Here is a 21,171-nt window from a genome sequence, read left to right as displayed (position 1 = left end):
TTCAAACCCATTAACTGCCTGTTTGATCTCATTAATGCTCAACTTTAGTTATTTCTGGCCCAGCAATTTTTCGTATCTCATGAGTTTATGCATATAAAAAAGAATAAATAATTTGTATGCAGATGAATCACAAATGTTTTAACTTGCAAGCCATGGAAATTGCAATTGAACATTTTTAACAGTCAAGCTTAAATGGTTATTGATGATTGCAAAGAATGTATTGTTAAAAAAAAAAAAAAAGGCACAACAAAAAAACCCATGCAAGAAACAAAAAATCCCCAAATCTTCCCCCCGCCAAAACACCCCTATGGACCTTCCATTGATTTCTATGCACAGCTGCCACAGACAGAACAAAAAACCGTGCTCAGTCCGAGCTTATCCCTCATATGTGATTATAAGTAGTCTTCTGAAAGGGGAAGACGCAAAAAAAGGCTCCACTGTTCCGCTTTCTCTCCATCTCACACCCAAAAAGGTAGACCCTATACCCCTTGTCAAGCAACGGATACGAGCTCAGTGACATTAGCTCACCCTGGCTCAGTCTGAGCACACCTATCAGAGCCAGAATTACCCAGAGAAATGTGTTAATTGAGAATTCCACGTTTGTGGAACTAGCATCTTTGGACATGCAAAACAGGAGAACTCGGAGAACTTGCCTGGTTGGGTGGATTTTTTTTCACGGATTTTTTTTAAAACAGAGGGTTTTTTTATAGATTACTTTTTGAACTTAGGCTCCCAGTTTCCACCTAATTTGCATGCCAAGACATAAATAGGCTTTTGGAAATCTAGCCATAGATTTTTACAGTATGATTTTCCAACAAAGGCCATTTCCAGTAAAAGTTAAAGTGAAGTAAGGTGAGAGGGCAGAACTATCAAAAGCAATCTAGAGTTCTCAAACTAATTTTAAAAACATTATGCTGATATATCAATGTGAGTATGTTGTCTGGCCCTTCTGTAGTTCTAGCATAATTATATGATGAAGAACTTAGTGACCGCAGACAGCAACTAAGTAGAAAAACACGACCTAAAGACTAACTGCATTTCTTTTAATTTAGTTAAAACAGATGCGTATATTTATTTAGGACAGGATACATTCCTTTCCCTGGGGAAGCTTATAACAATATTCCACTAATTTCTTTTATAGGATCAAGATAAAGTCTTTGGTAATTAGGTTTTCCCTGCTCTCCCAAGTACTGCGTAGATGAGAAGTCAGTCATTTATAATACTGTTCTGACATCAGTTTCCATTCTGCTAGCCCTCTCTTTATTCAGATGTTCTCTGACTCAATCCATCACCATTTTTATGATTAATATTTGCTAATATCTTATTTACCTTACAAAATCTTCCGAAGAATTCTTTGAAGTTAGCGTTTCTCTGCCCACTCAGAACTGCTTTTCCTCCCAGAGTATTTTACAATACAACTTCCCTTTCTGGTCTTCTTTCATCCTCCAGGTCTTTGCTGAAACCCCCCCCCAATACACATCAAGTCACCTACCCACTCCAGGAGTTTAAGCTGGAGCATCCTCAATGCAGTATTTCTTTTATCTAGGTTTTAGGAAGTTCATGATGCAAATCTATCCTGGGCAAAAAATGCACTTTACTTGGATAACAACACAACCACTACTATTATTTGGAACTCACAAAGATAAACAATTTAACTCATTTTATGCTCTGTATATTCTTTTATGAGTGCCCAGCTTCAAATAGCAACTGGATGAATTTACTTCTCCTTTTTATTTGACACTAGCTCAATAAATACCATCAGAAAAATATGCTTTTAAAATAAGCCAGTTTATAATTGAAGGTTTTTTAAGCTTTATATATGCATGCAATAACATAATATCAATCTAATAATTAAATGTTTTTGAAACTAACTAGTAATAACAACTATAAATATTTGGGAATCTAGTTTGATCTCTGAAAGAAAAAATGGAAAATCAGTACGAAATTCAGATGGATTCACCAAGGAGTATCTCTGTTCAAGTGCATATGTGAAAATAAAATGATTAAAAGAAAAACAGAATAGCAAATTCTGACAGAGGCTACAATAGGAAAAGCAGAGGAAGCAGGACAAATCTGAGACAGAAAAACGCGAAGAGGCAGAAGGTACACAAGCCTCCTAAGATGCTACAGGCTCATTCCCAACTGCCACGATTAGTCAAACTTCCAAATTTAGGACAGACCTTTTAGGTCCTGATACGTGGAAGTGGATTTGGGTTATTCCTGTTGCTCTCTTCTATGCAGTGACAATGGGAGGAAGCTGGAAGCAGAGGAATGTGAGACACAAACCAGGCTTGTAAAACAGCTTGATACAAAGGGGCACATTTTGTCTGAAAACTGCACTGCTTGAAGCACTTTTCCAATAGCAAGTAGACTCCAGGGGAAAAAAAAAAAAAAAAGTTCCTGATGGTCTTAAGCAACATGAAAGTCATCTTCTCTCTTCTAGATGTAACTGCCTGCCAACCACAGGCCGAGATCAGAAGAGCCTGGCACAGGCACTGACCCTCCTTAAACTTGCTCTCACTCTCAGGAAGCGAAGCCCCAGCAACGCTCCAGAACAGAACAGCACATCTACCCTGTATCTCTAGCAGAAGACTCAAGAGTTTAACTTAATACCACACTGCCTCAGAAAAAAACAGCTTAAAACACAGTATAGAGGACAATTTACAATGAATTTTGCCAAATATCTGATTCATTATTAGCTTGTCAGTATTAAAGGAATTCCCAATAATTTTACCCTTTGACACCAACAAAACATAAAATGCTTGGCAAGCTTTTCTATAGATCTTGTGCATCAATTTAAAGCAGTGGAGTATATCACTTAATCAAATTAATTCAAAATATTACATTAAGGTATTTTCCTTTAATTTTGTTTGGTTTTTTTAATACAACATTTAGCCAGAACTTGAAGAAATTGCATATCAGAAGTAAGCTGGGGGTAGGTGGAAAATTCACATGAAATTCAAAATAAGCAATAAAAAAAATTTGTAACGAATTCTCCCCCTATTCTCAATATAAAATGGTAATTTTTCAGTATCCACTGCAAGTTCATAACACTACTTTACATTTATGCACTCCAAGTCTTCTACGCAGTCCTTCTTCCTTGATTATCTTGTTCATTGTTGCAGAATTTAATTAAGTATTAAACAATTGCATTGCAATTATCATTTCGAAAGCTTTGCTTGGAAAAGGCATACATTATTATTTTAAATAACAAATTTATCTTTCACTTCTTATAATTTAGAGATAAGCTCATCCCTAGTCTCCCATCCTACTCGATGTGAATTGGAGTGCTTGAATACATGAGAAGAGAACCACATTTCCGCTGTCAGCCCACCTCTGTTAAAACACGAGACCATGAAAAATTTACCCATTATTATGTTCTAGCATTTTAGTTATTGAAAACAAGAAATGATAGTCACATAAGTTATAATTAGAGTGTAGGTATAAAATACATCAGTGAGTCATAACAATATGGTCTCATGAAAAAGAAATTATTTCTGTTTTAAAGCATACAAAAGCTTGAAAAATGCACTGTGATATTCCTCCTCAGCATGTAAACAGACTGCCTGATGAGGGTGGGCACGTGTATGAAAAACAAACACTTTTGTGGCTTCTAGCTTTCTATTATAAATCAAATAACTGAAAGACAAGCAGCTAAAATAAAGGTTAAAACAATCAAGTCACTTGCTGTGGAAAAAAAAATCCCCAAACATGTAACATACTCAATTTGGTTTCTTATTTTTTAAGGACACTAAGAAGTTCTGATGGCATAATCATCTACACTGAATTGAAAAGAAACAAAAAGCTTTGTAGAAGCTAAGAAATCGTTTTTTTTTCAGTTTTTACACAGCTAAAGTCTCTGGTTGCCGAGGTGTCCAAACGGCACTAGGCTGCGCTAGGCTGGCTGATCTACCTAAGGGTTTTTTGGTGCTTTCCCTGCAACCATTCCAGAGGGAAATACAGCATAGGTTTGGGTTTTTTTTTTTAATTAATCAAATTGTTGTGGGCAGAAGACATCAGTTTTTCCATCAAAAACTCCAAAGCCCCAGAACACATACACAAAGCACCCTTTTATCCAAACCCCAAGAACCTATAACACATTACCACTTACGAAATAAGGGCTTTGCCATTGTGCTGCAAGGAGCAACAAGAACGTGAACGAACCCATTTCATTAAAACAAGAAAACTGTTTTAAGTTTTCATCAAAACATTGCTGAGCACTAGCCATTTTGCTTCTGTTTAATAACAATACACAAAATATTTGCTTTTGTAATGAAAATTGCTTTCTCATTGCACACATGATGATATTAGTTTCAAATTTCTGATGTGAAGTATGTTGGCTTCAAATTCATAAAAAGATTCCTCCAGTTTGGATATGCTTAATACTGTTTCAAATCGTTTTCTTTTATTTGAAATGTTTTTTTTTAAAGAAAACACAGTGAACTCAATCTTTTGTATAACCATTACTTCTTAACACAGTGTCAAATCACAGATTTCAAGTAGACCACAATTTACTGTTAAGACTTTGCACACCAAATGCATTTTAGACTGTTCTGAACTTGTTTTTTAATGTTGTTAAAAACCTGTTTTTCACTGTCATATCGATCCTACCTACCAACTACACAAAAATACCAATAAAAAGCTAAGTCATTAAAATGAGGTAAATTTGAAAAAAAGAGCAAATTTTACATTTAATTCTTCAAACAAGTGAAACGCTTTGTGATTTAGGGCTCTTACACGAACGCAAAAGTAATCTGTAAGGTAAATTCTCTCTCCAAATGAGAGAGATTTCGCCCCTAGGTGACCAGATATAATTTTTCTGTGTTCCAGTATAGTCTTTTAGCTGTATTTTGTAACTTCCAGCTCAGTCGGTTTTGCACCAAGTAAGGGTAACGCGGCGATTCCTGCCTCGGCACGAATCGTAAGCCAGAGGAACGAGCCCGCAGGGATGGAGGGAAGGGCAGAGGACGCCTGGTCCTCGCTGGGCAGAGCGCCGACCGCAGCCCAGCGCCTGCCCCGCGCCGGGCAGCAGGCTTGAGAAGCACCTGAAGAACGAGGCAGCACTGCTCACACGCTTAAGCAAAACGCTTTACGACAAAATGAAAGGGCCCAAATTGCTACTGCTGTTGGTCCTGAACCAAGATAACAGCGTAAACACAGAGTAATTCCCCGGGATTAAGGAGCCATAACCAAGGGTTAGTTGCTTTTCGCCACGACTCCAGCTATCTTCTACTCCTACCATGTCATTAACGCCTAGGAAGGTGCCCCATACTATAGTCATTATTAATAAAGTGCCAGTACACATTCTTGCCTCCCTAGATGACGAGAGGCATAGGGAGTCCGTAAATAACATGTCAAACAACTGCCCCTCTTTATTTTGCCACATTATTAGCACCAGTATGAGTTCAATGAATTCTCATTACTTGTAACCTGAAAGAGGAAAAAAGTCACGTACCATCATCATGATGGATTGCTGGAGCTGGAGAGCAAAGGAGATAGGGAGAGGGAGAAGATGTAACAGGGAATGAATTGTTATGAATACCTTCTAACTTGTGAACTGAAATAACTGGGCTTTAAATAAAAGGCAGCATTTAGAAAATAGGTGGCTGCTCCTTGACCATTGCTGCTGATTAAGCACCTGCACCTGTGCACACCTCCCAAAGAAAACTAAATCGTTCATTTTTTGAGCATATTTTTATGGACTTGATTCAAAATATTTGCTATTTTTAAGCTGATTTTTCAAATAAATCGCCTTGGACATAGTAAATATTTTAGAGTTCGAAACACAACAAACCGGAATTTATGAGTTAGGATTCTCTAAAGATGACTGTTACAGATATTTCCTGATGAAAAAACACTCGAAAATCAGTGCTTGAAAGTTTAGAAGTTTTCAGTAAATAATCTCCAGATAACTCTTTGAATTTCTAAACATGGGTTATCTTAATCTTGTATGCCATTATATATGGCATACAAGATTAAGATAATTATGGTTAGTGGAAAAGTAGAGAAATTTATTTTTTATTATAGCACTCAAATATATCAGGGCAATTACTACCATAATCCATACAACTTTAATACTATAATACATTTAATTAATTTTCAGACAGCTCCACTGACAACCATCTTACAGTATGATTTCTCAGATACAGCTCAAGGGTTAGCAAATTTGGTTCAGTGAGAGATTATCCAGCAAATCTCTCTTTGATTTACCATGGGATTAGAGAAGGCAAAGTCTCTGGTTGCTGAGATCTCAAAATGCGAACCTGCTCATTTGTACTTTGTGCACACCTTCAGAGTACATTCGTGCCGGTGTCGCTAAGCTCCTCAAACACTGCTAAATGTCCCACTTCTGGGCTTCCTTCCACTGTGGGAAGGCATGATTTCTGATGCCTTCTTTAGATTTTGCTCCTGTTAATGGGGCTTTCACACTTTGCACTGAATGCTGCAGACAGCTCTGCCCAGCCCAGGTTTTTCTCAGAATGTTGTAAGAAACTTCAAATACATTTTATTTTTGCTTATTATTTAGACTTGTGATGGTCATGGCCATCCTCAAAGGAACTTGTTGAACTGCAAAGGGGCTAGTGCACCTGCCCCTCTATATATCATCTGATACAACTGAAAGCTAAGATGAAATACAGCAAAACAATCACAGTAGTTTAATGTAACAGCACTTCACAGAATGTGTCATTCATATTATGCCTGAACAGCCCATATAGTGCCTCCATAACAGAGGATGAAATTATGAGATTGTTGGTATAGGAAGCACGTTATTACAGGAGTAAAAAGTAGAAATATAATCAATTCCCTGCTTCTTTCAGCTCCTGATTAAGGGAAGAAAATAGCATCTTCAGAGACAGTCTTGCATATCAACTGTTATGCAGACCTAATGCTATTTCATGTGAGAGACAAAAGGAAAATTATGTTTCATTTTCTGATCAAAGGTTGCAGCCTATATCAACGTCTGGACAGAGCACTTGCAATCTAGTCTTTCTGAACAGAACACACCATTACTTGCACTAAATCTTCTTGCTTTTAAGAAAATGAAAAAAAAAGAAAAGAAAAGAAAAAGTCTCTCCAGCTCAGTACTACAGTGAGAGAGTCCAAGGCACAACCTTGTGTGCTTCAGCTTTCTTGGTACAGAGCTGTCCTTTCCATCCTGGACTTTTCTACGGTGCTTCTCACTATACTACTTAGTGCCATTTTGGACCCTAAAAAGCAGTCCTTCCAACAAAGCAGACCTTTTCTCTCCTTCAGAAAATACAGAAGTACAGAAAGCAAACACCATGCACCAAAGTCCTAAAGCAACTAGAGAACCAAAATACTAGTGATCTTATTGAAGATAAAAGCTTCTCTCCTGCTGCTTGAAACTCTGCATTCCAGCTGTATGAACTCCCCATAACCCTTACTCAGCAGCAAAATGTTTTAAAAAGCATTTCTTGGCTTCTTGCCCTTCAGCAGAAGAAAATTTGCATTTTTACAGCACTTCTGCCTGTCAGCACTAAAATGTTTTAATGGATTTTGCAGCTGTGCAGAGAGAATTTAGGGCTGGTCAGCAGATTCTGGCGGCAGACTGCTGGGGGACGAGTACTGAAGCCGGAGAAGCCACCTGAGCTGACCAGTCTGTACGCTCCACATTAAACTCAGACAGCAGCCTTCACCTCCAGCGAGCGTGCTGAAACAGGGGCCTTCGTGATCAATGGGCTCTTTGCAGCAAGGAACGTTAAAATCCTTATTTTTCGCTCGACCTTAAAAATAAGCAGCAGTTTTTGTAGGAACTCATGAAAGAGCAAAAGCATAGCTAATTGCAACTTCAGCTCCCATAAACTGTAACTAATATAAGGCTTTTAGTCACAGATTTTTTTTTTTTTTTTTTTGCTCTGTCTGTCTACAGCATGTGCTTTGAGAAAATAAGCAAGAGCAAAACCAGGGAAACACGGCATCCTAGGGCTCCGCTTGGAGCAGGCGACAGCTCTGTACCTGCCTTTGAGGAGCTTTTGCAAAGGGCGTCACCTAAACCTACCTGCAAGGAGGGCAAGCTGCCAGGTCCTGGAGGCGGCAGTAATGCCCAGAGCTGGCGAGTGCACGCAGGCTCTACCAGAGCTCAGGCTGCTGCCCGAGGCCCCGATTATTATCTTGGCGTGACTTGGGATGGATAAACGCATGTATTAATGAGAACCTCCTCAATAAGCGCTCCTTTCCCCAGAACAGGATCCAAAAGATAGTCTCTGATATTGACATTTCCACAGCAGCAATCCCTAAAAGCTTAATTAATGTCTTTCCTGCTCAACAAGAACACAAAAAAATGTTGTAAAACAAAAGAAGGTAAAACCTTTGTCAGCAACTATTTGAAATCAGCCCTGCAAATTCAGCAGACATACTGAAGGCAGGAATGGTAATAAAAATACAAAAATGAAAAGAATAAAGTACTTAAAGTATCCATTCCCAAAGGACATTGTTGGTACTGAAATTATAGAGGCAAGAGTCTACAGAAATGTTCCAGGACACTAAGCACTATGACAGGTTTGACTACTATCTGTTGCTCTTGGATTCCTATTTGTAATTATACTTCAAATAAAAATATGGGATAATTAAGTTTAGCCCATGCAGAACTGCACATTGTGAGAATTACATTCTGGAAAAAAAAATTGACCTACATCTGACCTACGTGTTTGTCATACACAGTGGTGCATCTCTGCTGCTTTCTTCAACCATGCCCCAAAGCTGCTCTAGGGATGGTACTCCAGGCTAGCGCAGCCTGTCTCTGCCCAGAATGCAAGGTGTTTAGGATATGGTTAGGGTGGTCACATATGTCCATACAACCCAACGGGGTAGTTCAGGAACTTGCACCGATGCCACTGCTTCCCCTATTGCCCAAAACGTGTCATCCCCAGCACCTTCACCAGTACCTTTACTGAACCTCTCCTCTAGTACCCTTAGCAAACTAAAGGTTTGCTTCCCACCAGCATCCACAATGATCTGCAATGCACACACTGCATACATATGACAAAAGAAAAGGTGGAAAAAAAAGTAGTTTTGGCAAAGCTTGAACATAGACCAAATACTGGTCTCCCTCCTCATGCTGGTGGCATATTCATTCACAGTCCACACAACCATAACTGGTGCTAACCCAGGCATTTTAGGTGCAAGAGGCATCTCTGCTGAGTACATACCTGCTGTAACATGATCGCTCTGGGCTTGTACCTTAGCATCCGCTAGCAGAAATGCATTCCCTTCAGAGAGCTATAGCGAGTTCCTGCCACCCAAAGCCTTGCTGCTGCTTGCAGCTGTAGGAACTTGGGGTCTGCCTCTGACAAAGAGCGCTCATTCTCTGATGGAAAGGAAGGTGAATGGCATGGTCCGTCCAAGGAGAATCAATGCTGGATGTGTCCTGGGTGAGAACCTGGGATCCTTCTCTCAGTCCACGGGCTGGAGAGTCAGTGTACCCTGGCAAGGGGCATGGGGGTTTCCTCCTCAAGTACCTCCAGAAACACCACCCTACTACAGAGCAATACCTGCCCTCTCCTTCAGTTGCATATACATTATTCTGATGTCTTCACAAAAGTGATCATTTGTTTGATGTTTCGAGTCTTCACACATCAGCTGTAACTTTTCATGGCCCACAAGTACAATATACTGATTTATCTACTTTCCTGATGAAATACTGGCTTTTTAAAGTTCTGGTGATTAGGTATGGAGCTTTCATATATTTTTCTAGGCTATTAGTTCAAATGTGTTTTTCTCCAATACCCAGCCAGTAGAAGCAATTTATTATTTTATATACTGATTCATGTCTAACTGGCTGAAGAAGGTATTTTGCAAATGACAACAAAGAATACTGAAAAATAGTTTTATTTTCCCAGATTTCAAGAATTATATTACAAGTGAAATGAAGATCAATTAGCTGTTTGCCTGTCAAATTGACAAAAGATATCAGAACATCATCTGTGTTCACATGTATGAATATAGTGTATTTATTCTGAGAGTCCTAAGGAGATCTAGGGAAAATGAGTAAAAACTCAAAGCCAACACTTCTAATGTGCCATTAAATATCCATCGGGAACTTAGCCTCAGAGGCAAGATGAATCCCCCCCGTTGTAGGAGAAGGCATGCAAAATCACTAATGGCTCTTAGAAGAGTCATTTCAACAGTTGGTACATAATGAACCCAAAATTTAAACTGATCAAATTATAATGCTGTCATGAAAACTCACTTTGAACTGTCTGATAATTTTGTAAATATTCTTATTTAGAAGGGACATTAAATAGAGAATAAATGACATAAATAGGTAATTACACCTGGCAGATGTCAAGGCTGGTATTTGTGCTTTATTTTTCTATTTTCAGATCAGGTTGACAGGAAGCAAAATCACTAAGGAAAAAAAAAACAGAAAAGTAACAGGGAAAAAAAAAGTATGAGTAATAAGATTGATCAAGACTCCCAAGACATTTTTTCCCCTTGGACAGAAAGATTGGTTATGGGTAAGCTGAATAAAGTAACTAAACTCTTCCATTTCTGATTAAGGAAAGTCATAAATAGAGACATTCAGCCACCTGACACACAACACTAACTTGTACCTAAGGCATTACTTACTGGTGGTCACACTGCAGACTACCTAAAGAGACATGGACATAAAGGGTCTGTTGCCTCTGGCTTCACCTGTACCAGAATGCCTCTGTTAACATGAGGAAAATAAATCAAGAAGAAAATCTTTGTAATTAGAAAGAAGAGCCTGACCATTTCACCCAAATATATCTTCCTAAAGCATCTACAGAGAGGCTGAAGTAACAGTCCTACCAAACTCAGCCACCAACTCCTCCACGTTCCTCAGTGGGGCATCAACGCCAAGGTCCACTGCTGTCCCACTATGTAGTTGAGCGCTGTGACTGGCAAAGCGCACTGCGCGTGGGCAAATAAAACCCCACCACCAGCTCCCACTCACACACCCACTAGGAGTGCCACCAGCTATGGGACAGCGCCGAGCCTTCAGCAGGCACCCCGACCGGTCCGCAGCACCCAGCGCTGCCTCCGGCGCTCTGGTAGTGGACCCAGCCACCCTGCACGGCGTGCACTGGGCAGGGCGTGGAAGGCTGGGCCAGCCTAGTCAAGGGGACACTAAGAAGCACTGTAGAATTAGACAAGGAGCTCAACACCTCCACAATAAACTGACAAGATAATAAACACCTTCTTATACATTGCTCTGAGGACAGAGAATCAATTAAAAATAAATGGTGTCATCGGAACAGGTGCAACCTAGGACTCGGTGCAAAGTCAGCCCTGGCTGAACAAGTCAGTCACCCTGACTAGAGCAGGAATTCGGAGAGATTCTGCTGGGAAATTCAGCCTCTTTTAATGCCTTTCCCATTGAGGAAAGGGAGGAAGATTTATCAGGGAAGTTTATGAAGCTGGATCACTACTCTCGCCAAGCAAAACACAAACCATTCTGAAACGTGGCAAATCAGTCTTCAAGATCAGGAGAACGATCAATAATTTTAGGTCTAATAATTTTCTAATGACATTTACAGCAGGCTTACAATCTGGTGAAGAAAATGACCTTGGGAATTTTCTTCCTGCTGGGAAGAAAATACTTGAGCTTTTGAACACATTAAATTAAAAAAAAAGAAAAAGAAAAAAAGTATTGATCATAGAGAATCCTCAGCAGACTAGACGGAAGAATAGCAACTCCAGTATATGAATTGTTCCTTTATCCCATCTACATCATTCAAAAACTTTGAAGTACATATAATTTGGAAGTTTTTTGAGCTTGGAAGATTTTCTCTGATGTGAGCTCACAGATCTAAAAATAATGGAAGGAGAAACAAACAAATATATGCTTGAATATATAAATCCCAAACAAACAAAATATTCCAATCTCTGTATTACCCCCTAAACTGTGCTTCACAAAACAGGAAAATGAGAGTCTCAGCACTCCATCACAAACTGCAGAGGAAACCTTTAGACTTAACTGAAAAGAGCACAGGAGAAAGAATGGATCATAAATATGGGATAAATGAATTGAAGCCCAAACCTATTTCTATAATGCAGTTACTTAGATGAGCTATCTTTTGGCAGTAATGCAAACAGGGTAAGATTTGAACAGTTTGATGCTGACGAATTTTGGCACTCATTTTTCAATTTTTGAGAATATTCTTTATAGCTGAAAGAAAATACAAACCCAACAAATCAACCGTCTTTCTAGTATTGGTGCAGAGATAGAGAAAAGAAAATCTTACTCTGTAGAGCTGCTGGGATATTGTTAACACAGTATTTTTCCATTGGAATACCTTTCCTAAAATGACAAATAAAAGGGCAGAAAGTTAAGCAGTTTCTTCTTGTGCAAGTTTGTTGAGTGACTGATTTCCCTCCCTGGCTCAAGATGTTGAATGCCTTTGCAGGAGGGCCTCAAGCTCTTTACAGTGTCTAGCCACAGAAAATTCAATGGTAGTGGCACTCTTTTCTTTGAATGCAAAAATAAAAATGACTGCACACATGGATCTTCCTAGAAGTACGTGGTTTTTAGCTCACTCTCTCTATCACCCCAAAATGGGAGGACAACAGTCATTAAGTTGACAGAAGGCTTTTTTATGCCAAGTGGCGTAAGTGTTTTGTAAATATAAATCTTGAGTTGCTCTTTAACAGGCTTGTTTTCACAATGTAAGCATCTTGTTCTGTTTAGACATTTAATTATTATGCCTGTCATAGCTTGTTTATTAAATAGAAGCCAGTCAATATAAACCTTGCTATGTTCAAAGCCCACGCAGCACAGGGAAACTCTCTCCCACAGTCAGCCAGGGGCAAAGCCGTTTCAAGGTAAAACAGCGGGTGCACGTGTCGCAGTATGCTCACCTAACGGCACTGCAAACCCCTGCTTGTTTAAGTATCAGCAAGGATCTGAAATAAAGATTTATTAAGCAACGGGTAAATCAGCTGTGGGCTTCAATTTGCCCTCTCTCACAAGAATAAAGAGAATATCTAATGAAACCGAGAGCAACACATGGTAACTCATCCATATAAATATTTATTGCACTTGACAAGACTTAATGTCTGGAACTCAGTGCAGCAGGGTACTGCTGAGTCCTGAAGCTTTCAAAAAGAAGATTCAGCTCCTCTGTAGGATATTGAAATTATGAAGGATACAAGACCTCATCCTGAAATAATCCAAACAATTTCCAAAGCAAATACGAACACCACATTAGGATCAGCAGCTACTTGCTGTAGGGCAGAATTTGTCCAAACCTCCCCACAATCACCAAGTGAACTAAATAGCTTTGCCAGCCGATACAGAAAGGCGAACTCCTGCAACACAAACACCGGAGAGCAAGTGCTTTCATCATGTATTATTCTGAAGACAGAGAAACCATTAAAAATGTGTCACTGGAACAGAGTCAGAGAAACAAGAAAAACAAGGCACACGAACACGAAAATCCCCCAAATACCGTAAGATGGAGAGAAGGGCAAAAATTGCAATAAAACACCGTCGCAACAACTTTACTGCATCGTAAGCTGTACCTGAGGCCCAGCAAAGCAGCTACCTCCCCTCCTCTTCCACTGCAGCTCCCCGCAAGAGACAGGCGTGGACCCAAACCAAGAGGCTGGTCCAACGCCAGCTGCTCCTGCTGCTCCAGCGGGCACTGGCAAAGCCGCCGAGATGAGGAGAGTTATGGGCACGGGCAGGCTTGTGGGAACCCTACCAGGACTACCAGCAGCGACGAGCAGGAGGAGGAGAGGCATACTGAACAGCTGAAGATGCTGCTGATAGATCAAAATGACCTTTGTTCAAACACTCTGGATAACAGAGATTACCTCTTAATAGTTGTGTTTTCTTCTGCTTCCCAGTTTGGAAATTTTTGAATTTACCAGCCAGTTTCAATAAAGCCAAGCGGGTCCTGACTAACGTTATGTCATTGGCTACAAAAGACTTATTCACAATAGGTTAGGCATTAAAAAGCACTATTTTCAAATTACCCTAATCTAATCTTACAGATGCAATGCTTAATGGACCCACAGCAAGACAGGCAAAGTTCCCAGACTGCTAAGCATATCCTCTTAACAAGACCCATCCATCAAAGCTGCTTAACAACATCACTACGGATGTATCAGAAGAATTTTTTTGTATCTCATACTAAGCACAAACTGCAAAATGTCCACCTTTCACAGGCATTACTACATTACTGTTACTTTAAATATCACTCACTTGACATTCCTTTTAATAGGAATAGTTAATAGACTTTTGTATTTGTTCAAAGTCTAGCATTCTGAAATCAAATTTTGCAGGACCAAGCCAAGAATGTACAGCAACCTCTGAAAGTCAAATGATGCTTCATAACAGACTTGGTCCAACTGTAATAAATAAATAAAAGGAATACTTCCAGTAAGTCAGTCTCTCTAAATATAACTCATAGTATGAAGGTTATACGGAAAACAGCAGTATTTCATCTAAAACAATACAGTTTAACAGCTATATAAGTTTGGCTTCTAATTTCAATTCTGAAGCTCAAATTTGTCTGTTTGGTAAGTTTTACAGACCCTGAATCTGGGACCCTCAAAACTTGGCCTTCTCCTCCTACTTTCACCATTTTTTGAATAGCAATATATGTATCTGTAGAAGATAAGAGTTATTTAGTAACTCGGGGTTTTGGGCCAATGAAAAATGTCTACTTTGAGAAAGCTTTTACAGTGCTTCGTCTTCCCCAAACTGATTTTATCATGTTTTAAAAATATTGCCTTAATATTTCTGAAAAGGCTTATTTTGAAATTTAAATTGCAATTATATTTTCCCTTACAGTGGTGCTTGGTAAATAATCTGATGAGTACATCTATTTGCCCTCATATTCGCCCTCAATTATTGGGAAACAGCTGTAATTTTGTAATTTTTTTTAATTGTTTGAATTTTTTTGATTATAATATACTAAGTAGAGAACAATTTCTGTATCTACAAGTTAAAAGACAAATAAATGAATTTCAGTCATTTTAGAATTTACACAGCTAGAGTATAGAGTTTTCAAGTTCTTCTTGAATATTGTGGGATACTCTACTTGATACTACTGCATACGGAGCTCCTCCAACTGCATAGCTAACAGAATGGAAAATGTTTTGTGGCCTCCAGCAATTTTACCTCACTTTGTGGCAGTCACAAAATGGCCATTTAAGCAACATGCTTTTTCATGCACAGCCATACGCTGAATTTTTCAGCATGAAGATCAAAGAATACGATCATAATTAATAATTTTTATGCAATTTTTTGAAGAATTGCTATTTCCCATACATCCTTTTAGATGGCCAACAACAATCGCTTCAATCATTGTTTGCATGAAGACATGCAAAAAACTCTGCTTTTTTCACTCCTCTCAAGTTTTGTTACAAAGCCCCCAACAGGAACAAATACGTCCATCAAGAAAAAGGTCTTTTTGGCAACATATGCAATAAGTAATTTTATGTAATAAGATATAAGGAATGATTAACAGAAGAGGCACTTCATGTTGAATTACACCAGTCAGGTCAGAAAGGCTGTATTCATCTTCACGAGCAACAATATAACCAAAACAAGAATAATAACGTAGGCTTTAATTGGAAATACTTCATAAAACATACCTCCCTGAATCTTTTCTCAGGCTATAAAAATAAGATCTGGAACTTGTAAAAAAATTATTTTCTCTCTCACTCTTTTTATTAACACTCGCTTGTTATTTTTTGGCATAAGCTCCAAAAAGCTCTAGTCAGAGAACTATTCTAGACCACAGTTCCATTTGGAATATATTTTCCTTTAAAACAAAAACATAGAATCAAAGTTGATGTTTAGAAGATGAAAGCCTTCAAACAAGCCATCAGTGAAGTTCTTATAAAATCAATAACTGCCTTTCCCATCACACCTCTCTATAAATTTCGTCAATTGAAAATGAAAGAGTTACAGGATCACACACGTAATCTTGTATTTGACAATTTCACACAAAAAAAATGTTCTGTTTTTCACCATTCTGTCTCAGCACATCCTGCAAATAAAGTGCCTGTTCCTGAATTTCAGTGAGAGTATTCATACTGCAGAAATATAAGAATTCAGTAACTCTTGTCTTACTTATTATGAGAGCTTACCCAAATACTAAATATAAGCCACAGAAAGCAATTGGTCTTACAGCACTTTAGTTAGGGCTGCAATATATTTAACACATAAAAGAGCCCCATTTGATCACGTAAAGAAGGATTCAGTGTTAGCAGGCAACAGCTGCCAGCACTTGGACACTGCAATAGCTGTTATTAGAAATAGTTTAGGCAGTTTATACAAGTACTGATATGCCTTCTGAGTCAAGTATTAGTAGTTAGATCACGCACCTGAATCACTCCGTGAAAGGCACCTTAAAATAAACCTGGGGTCCAAGCTCACTGTCATCACTATAAATGCAGAGCAGTTTCATTGACTTTAAACATAGTAGGAGTCAACGTGCTGGAATTACTCCCAGGCTCCTCTAACACAGTCCAAGAGAGTCAAGAATGGCTTCTGCTGACCAACAAAGAACTGAGCAAGGATGAATATTCTTTGGAAAGGGAGATATATAGCTGTATTCAGTACAAAGAGAACAGTCAGTCTCTTAGAAATGGAAAAATACTATTCCAGTTTGCCACGGCACTGTATGTTGTGCCCAATCTGAATCTTTTTCCATTCAAAGAACAGAAAGCAAAGAAGATGAAGTTCCTCCTCATCTAGGCCTATGCAGCTACCCTGAACACAACGGGGCTCCGCTAATTGACACAATTAAGAGGAAAATGTGGTTCAGTATTTGTTGCATGTACTGAAGCTGTGCATGCACCCAAGCAAACAAGTAGAAAGACTTTCCCCTCATCTGATCTAATTCTGTCAAAGATTCACACATGCAGGAAGTGGGTGTAGAGGTGACACTTGCAGTGTATCTTCAGAACTCTCTCCAAAAATATTTAAAGGGCAGTAACTTGCTATTAAGAGCATCCAAGACCCTGACGGGGAAAGGGGAGCTAGCTGAACTCTTGAAAATTCAGGCAAGATATTACAAGGCTGCCCAGAATTGTATTCAGGAAGGTGGGATAGTTACTCTAGACAGAGTGGGATTTCACGACGCAACTACTTGATGCTGCAGGTATATCCTATTTGAAAGGATAAGCAAATTTAAAGAATATCCATTTTTTCTTTTTAAAAGTATTGTTAAAATCCAGTAGACTTGCAAAAGCAAAATTCAACTTACTAGATTGTGGATTGTTAGTAACTGCACATGATAGGTGCTGTGTAGAAAGACAGTCACCTCAAAGAATCTGCCTGCAATGGCAATGAAGAATAGCAAGGAGGAAAAGGAGATCAAACAAAGCTTAGGTTTTAATTTGGCTACCCTTACAAAATAAATAACAATTATATTCAACTCAATGCATATCCAGCCACTAGCAGCTGGTTAGAATCTGTATGCATCATGTCAAGTGGTCAACACTAGAACAGAGAGGATGTGGAGTCTCCATCCTTGGAGAAATTCAAAACTGCCCTGAGAAACCTGCTCTGGGTGACCCTATTTGAGCTGCACGATTGGACCAGACAGTCTCCAGAGGTGTCTGCCAATTCCAACCGTTTTGTGATTCTGTGATCAGATTAGCATGGATTTCTGAGAAATTATTTAAGGATGACTGTCTTCCAAGAACTGAATCAGAGAGAGTATACTCTATATACAAGTTCAAAATTGGGGGGGGGGGGGGGGCAGGATACAACCAAGAGTGATGTCTACAAATAGTTTTTTAAACCAGCTTCTGTCTGGTGGACAGAAGAGGGCCTTGGACAACACAATGGAGGAAAAGCATTGGTCATCACAGATGAACAGATTCGGGAAGGACCCTGACAGGAGCAGCAGAATCAAATTCATAGTTTAAAATGTAGGTTCTGAAGAAAAAAAAATGACAACCTACTTAAATCTGAGGTTAAAAGAAATATACAAATCGTGGCAGGTGTTTGAGTCAGATCTTAATTTAACACAGCCTCTACTCTAGTCTTTCTGATTGTATCACTAATTTTCCTCACAGTTCCTAAGCAAGACACTATGTATATTAGTGGGGTGCGATGAACAGGACTTATGTAAAAGAGGCAGCAATCTTAAGTCAGAAGTGACCCGTGACCTTCATCAAGGAAGAAGAAAGTTTCTTCATGAAAGAAAGATAATGCAAATTTGGGAGCTGAATGAACCACTTCAGTCCTCATTTACCGAAATTTAATGGGCTTTGACCCAGGTTTACAAAATAACTAAGCTCCTAACGCAAGGGTCTTGCTCAAAACATACAGCCAAAACCAACTTCAAAACCAGCATGCTTTATTTTGTCAAATCAACCTCAAAAACAAGATCTTCAAAACAAAAAAAGAACATTTCTTCCCCTATCACCTGCTCCTCTTCCCAGCTACACCCACAGGACTATGTTATTTACCACATACCATTACATAATACGTATAAGTTCTGATCCACTCCAAAAGAGAAGTTTTGTTTGTTACCTCTTACCGACAGTTATTTTGACAGTTCTTTTCTGAGAGTCCATCCTCATCTTCTCCCATAATATCCACTGCCGAAAATATCAGTGCAACCAGAATTGCAAAGCAGCATACCAGTGCAAAGATCACAATGCATCTTTGCTGGGACTGAAAGAGATTAAGATTTAAAAAGTTTTAGTGGAGTGAACACATTCCAGTCAATGACCTAAGACTCTAAAACTTTTAAATAAGATCTAAAATCCTTTGACTATCTTTCTGCCATAGCTGTCAACATGAAACACACCTCAGCATGAAAATGTATTCTCAAAACTGTCCTTCAGGTATCACCTTGAGATGTACTTTAAATCTGTCAGGCATTGCTAAATAATTCATATCACAAGTAATATTCAGAATTTTAAATGTTTTTTCCACCTGTACCACAAGGAAAGCATTATGCATTAAAATAATTCTCACATTAGCTACATATTCTCTGATTATGCATCACAGTCACAATACACACTCCAGGATGGCACTCAACAGTCCTGAGAGTTTTGTTTTGCTTGGTTGAAATAAAACATTTTCCTGCAAGAAGACTAAAGAGCAAAGTCATTTTCTTGTTGCTATACAAAGTAGCTGACATTATTATTATTCTTATAAGTGTCACTGCAGCAGAGAAACGGGGACTAGTCCTTGCCCCACTGTACTTAAGACTATAATGAAAGAAAAAAAAAATCACAGATGACAGGATTCCGGGAAATACTGGGACACTGTTGGTCAATATGATGGACAACACTCTCATGGCATAGCATTTCTTATCCTGTAATATGAAATCCTGCAGTACTCACTCAGATGCAATTCTGTATAGCTCTAAACAAACATGAAGCCTTCAAAAGGCAATCCCTGACATACAATTTACATAGCTGCCTGAATGGACAGATTATTGCATTCTGAAACCTAATTCAAACAGGCGTAATTTGCATTTTCCTACTGATGGAAATCTGCAGAAAAAAACATTTAGAGAAAAAAAATCCTAACTTCCATTGCCATAGTTATTTTTAAAATTTTCATTACTGTGCTCTTACAAAAATTTCACATTCATAAAAAGAAAGCTTGATGAAGTAATGGGAAAGTGCATTAACCTCATGCTTGCTGCTTAACAACAACTTTGTTATATTTGCATTGTCCCTGCCATTCATTTTAAGAGGTAGTAAGTTCCACAGGAACAAGAACCTTTTCCCATAGGCACACAGAAAGGGCCTGTCTTTTTTCTTCTTCTTCTTAAAATGAGCCTCCAACAATTCCAATTTAGTCCATATCTAAGAAGAATGCATTTCAGAACAAATCAGGTATTTTCACAGACTGAAATAAAATGTTTATTTGAAATAGAAGATAATTTCCTTGAAGAAAACGGAACAACTTTTGCGAAAAATATATCCTTTTATCTAACAGCAGTACTGTTTAGGCTGTATGCATATTTATTTAATACATTTCAAATATATGTTTAAATCTGTGTTTTCTAATACATTGTCTCAAACTTTTCAAGAATGCAGCATAAGGTAATCCTCCTCAAGCATTTACAGAATCTACTCCTGAGATGAATATATTTCGGATTGTTTCTTCTGCTGCTAGGTATAGTAATGGCAGCAAACGAACAGGAATGAGAAATGATTGCATTCTGGTGCCCAGAACCAAGGTTGCAGTCATACACTCAGTGGGGATTAACAGCAAAACATTACAAAGTTGCATCATACCCCTGGCAAGAAAAACTTAGAAATCTCAGAGACAAAGAGGTACTCAGATCTGGGGCGCTGCTTTCTGCCATTTCATCGTCAGGACGGGTGACCCTCTCAGATGACCTTTATCGCGTACGGTTTGGTACGGTCCTGCAGGCGTACGTGGAGCACCTCGCTCCTTCCCGGCAGGCGGGCCGGCGGTCGCAGGATCACCGGAGGAGCCCGAACGGGGCCAGGCTTCGAGGCCAGCCCCGCACAGACCAAGGCAGCAACCAACGCTTCATTAAAAGGAGCCCGCGAGACCTCCGTGACGCACATCGCAAGCCCTAAGATGCCCTTCAAAGCCTTTTACCAAGCTTAAAACTTGAAGGCCAAAAGCGAAAAGCTATACAAAAAAACCCACAGAACATCAAAAATGACATAGTACGACAAGAAATAAAAGTATGTGAAACTGTTGCCTTAAATTCTTTCAATACTAGGGAATTTCACGGTAGAAGTTCCCAGGTGGTCATGTTCTGGGAATACAACTACCTTCTCTGCAAGAGAGAAAGGCCAAAAAAATCCTGCATGGATCCTACTAATCCAACTTTAATTCCCATTCCACGTGAATTCAAAGAATATATTCAAGGCTTCTTGACTTTAGGATTGTAGTAGGTATTTGTATAAGGATTAAATCCTTATTCATTCAGTTCTGAGTGTTTACGGCTTGTCAAGCTCTGCAGTTCATTCTCATGACTGCTGCCCACCATGAGTGGCACAAAGTTAGCACTGCTGGTAGATAAAGATTGCTGCTATTCTACCAGCACCAAAATAAAGACAGACTTACACAAATCTAATTTTCTCTTCTCACTTGCACAAATTCTCTATATAACAGATTTTTCTTTGCCAGTGATAATGGATTAGTTATTTCACTTTTCCTTAAGTACCTCCTTGGCAGTGTAGTTACAAACAGTATAAATCCACACCGAAGAAAGAACC

The 21,171-nt window shown here is 38.9% G+C and overlaps 1 protein-coding gene across 1 annotated transcript in view; it reads right to left on the bottom strand.

The window, feature by feature from the left end:
* Positions 1 to 21,171, bottom strand: part of PLD5 (phospholipase D family member 5) — a 173,755-nt gene that overhangs the window by 88,300 nt on the left and 64,284 nt on the right. Inside the window, 1 exon segment of the mRNA XM_062573640.1 lies at positions 18,492 to 18,628. Coding sequence (XP_062429624.1) covers positions 18,492 to 18,628 — 137 coding nt within the window.

Source organism: Rhea pennata, chromosome 3 (genome assembly GCF_028389875.1).
Source record: "Rhea pennata isolate bPtePen1 chromosome 3, bPtePen1.pri, whole genome shotgun sequence".
Classification (NCBI taxonomy): domain Eukaryota; kingdom Metazoa; phylum Chordata; class Aves; order Rheiformes; family Rheidae; genus Rhea; species Rhea pennata.
This window is presented reverse-complemented; position numbering and strand designations above follow the sequence as displayed.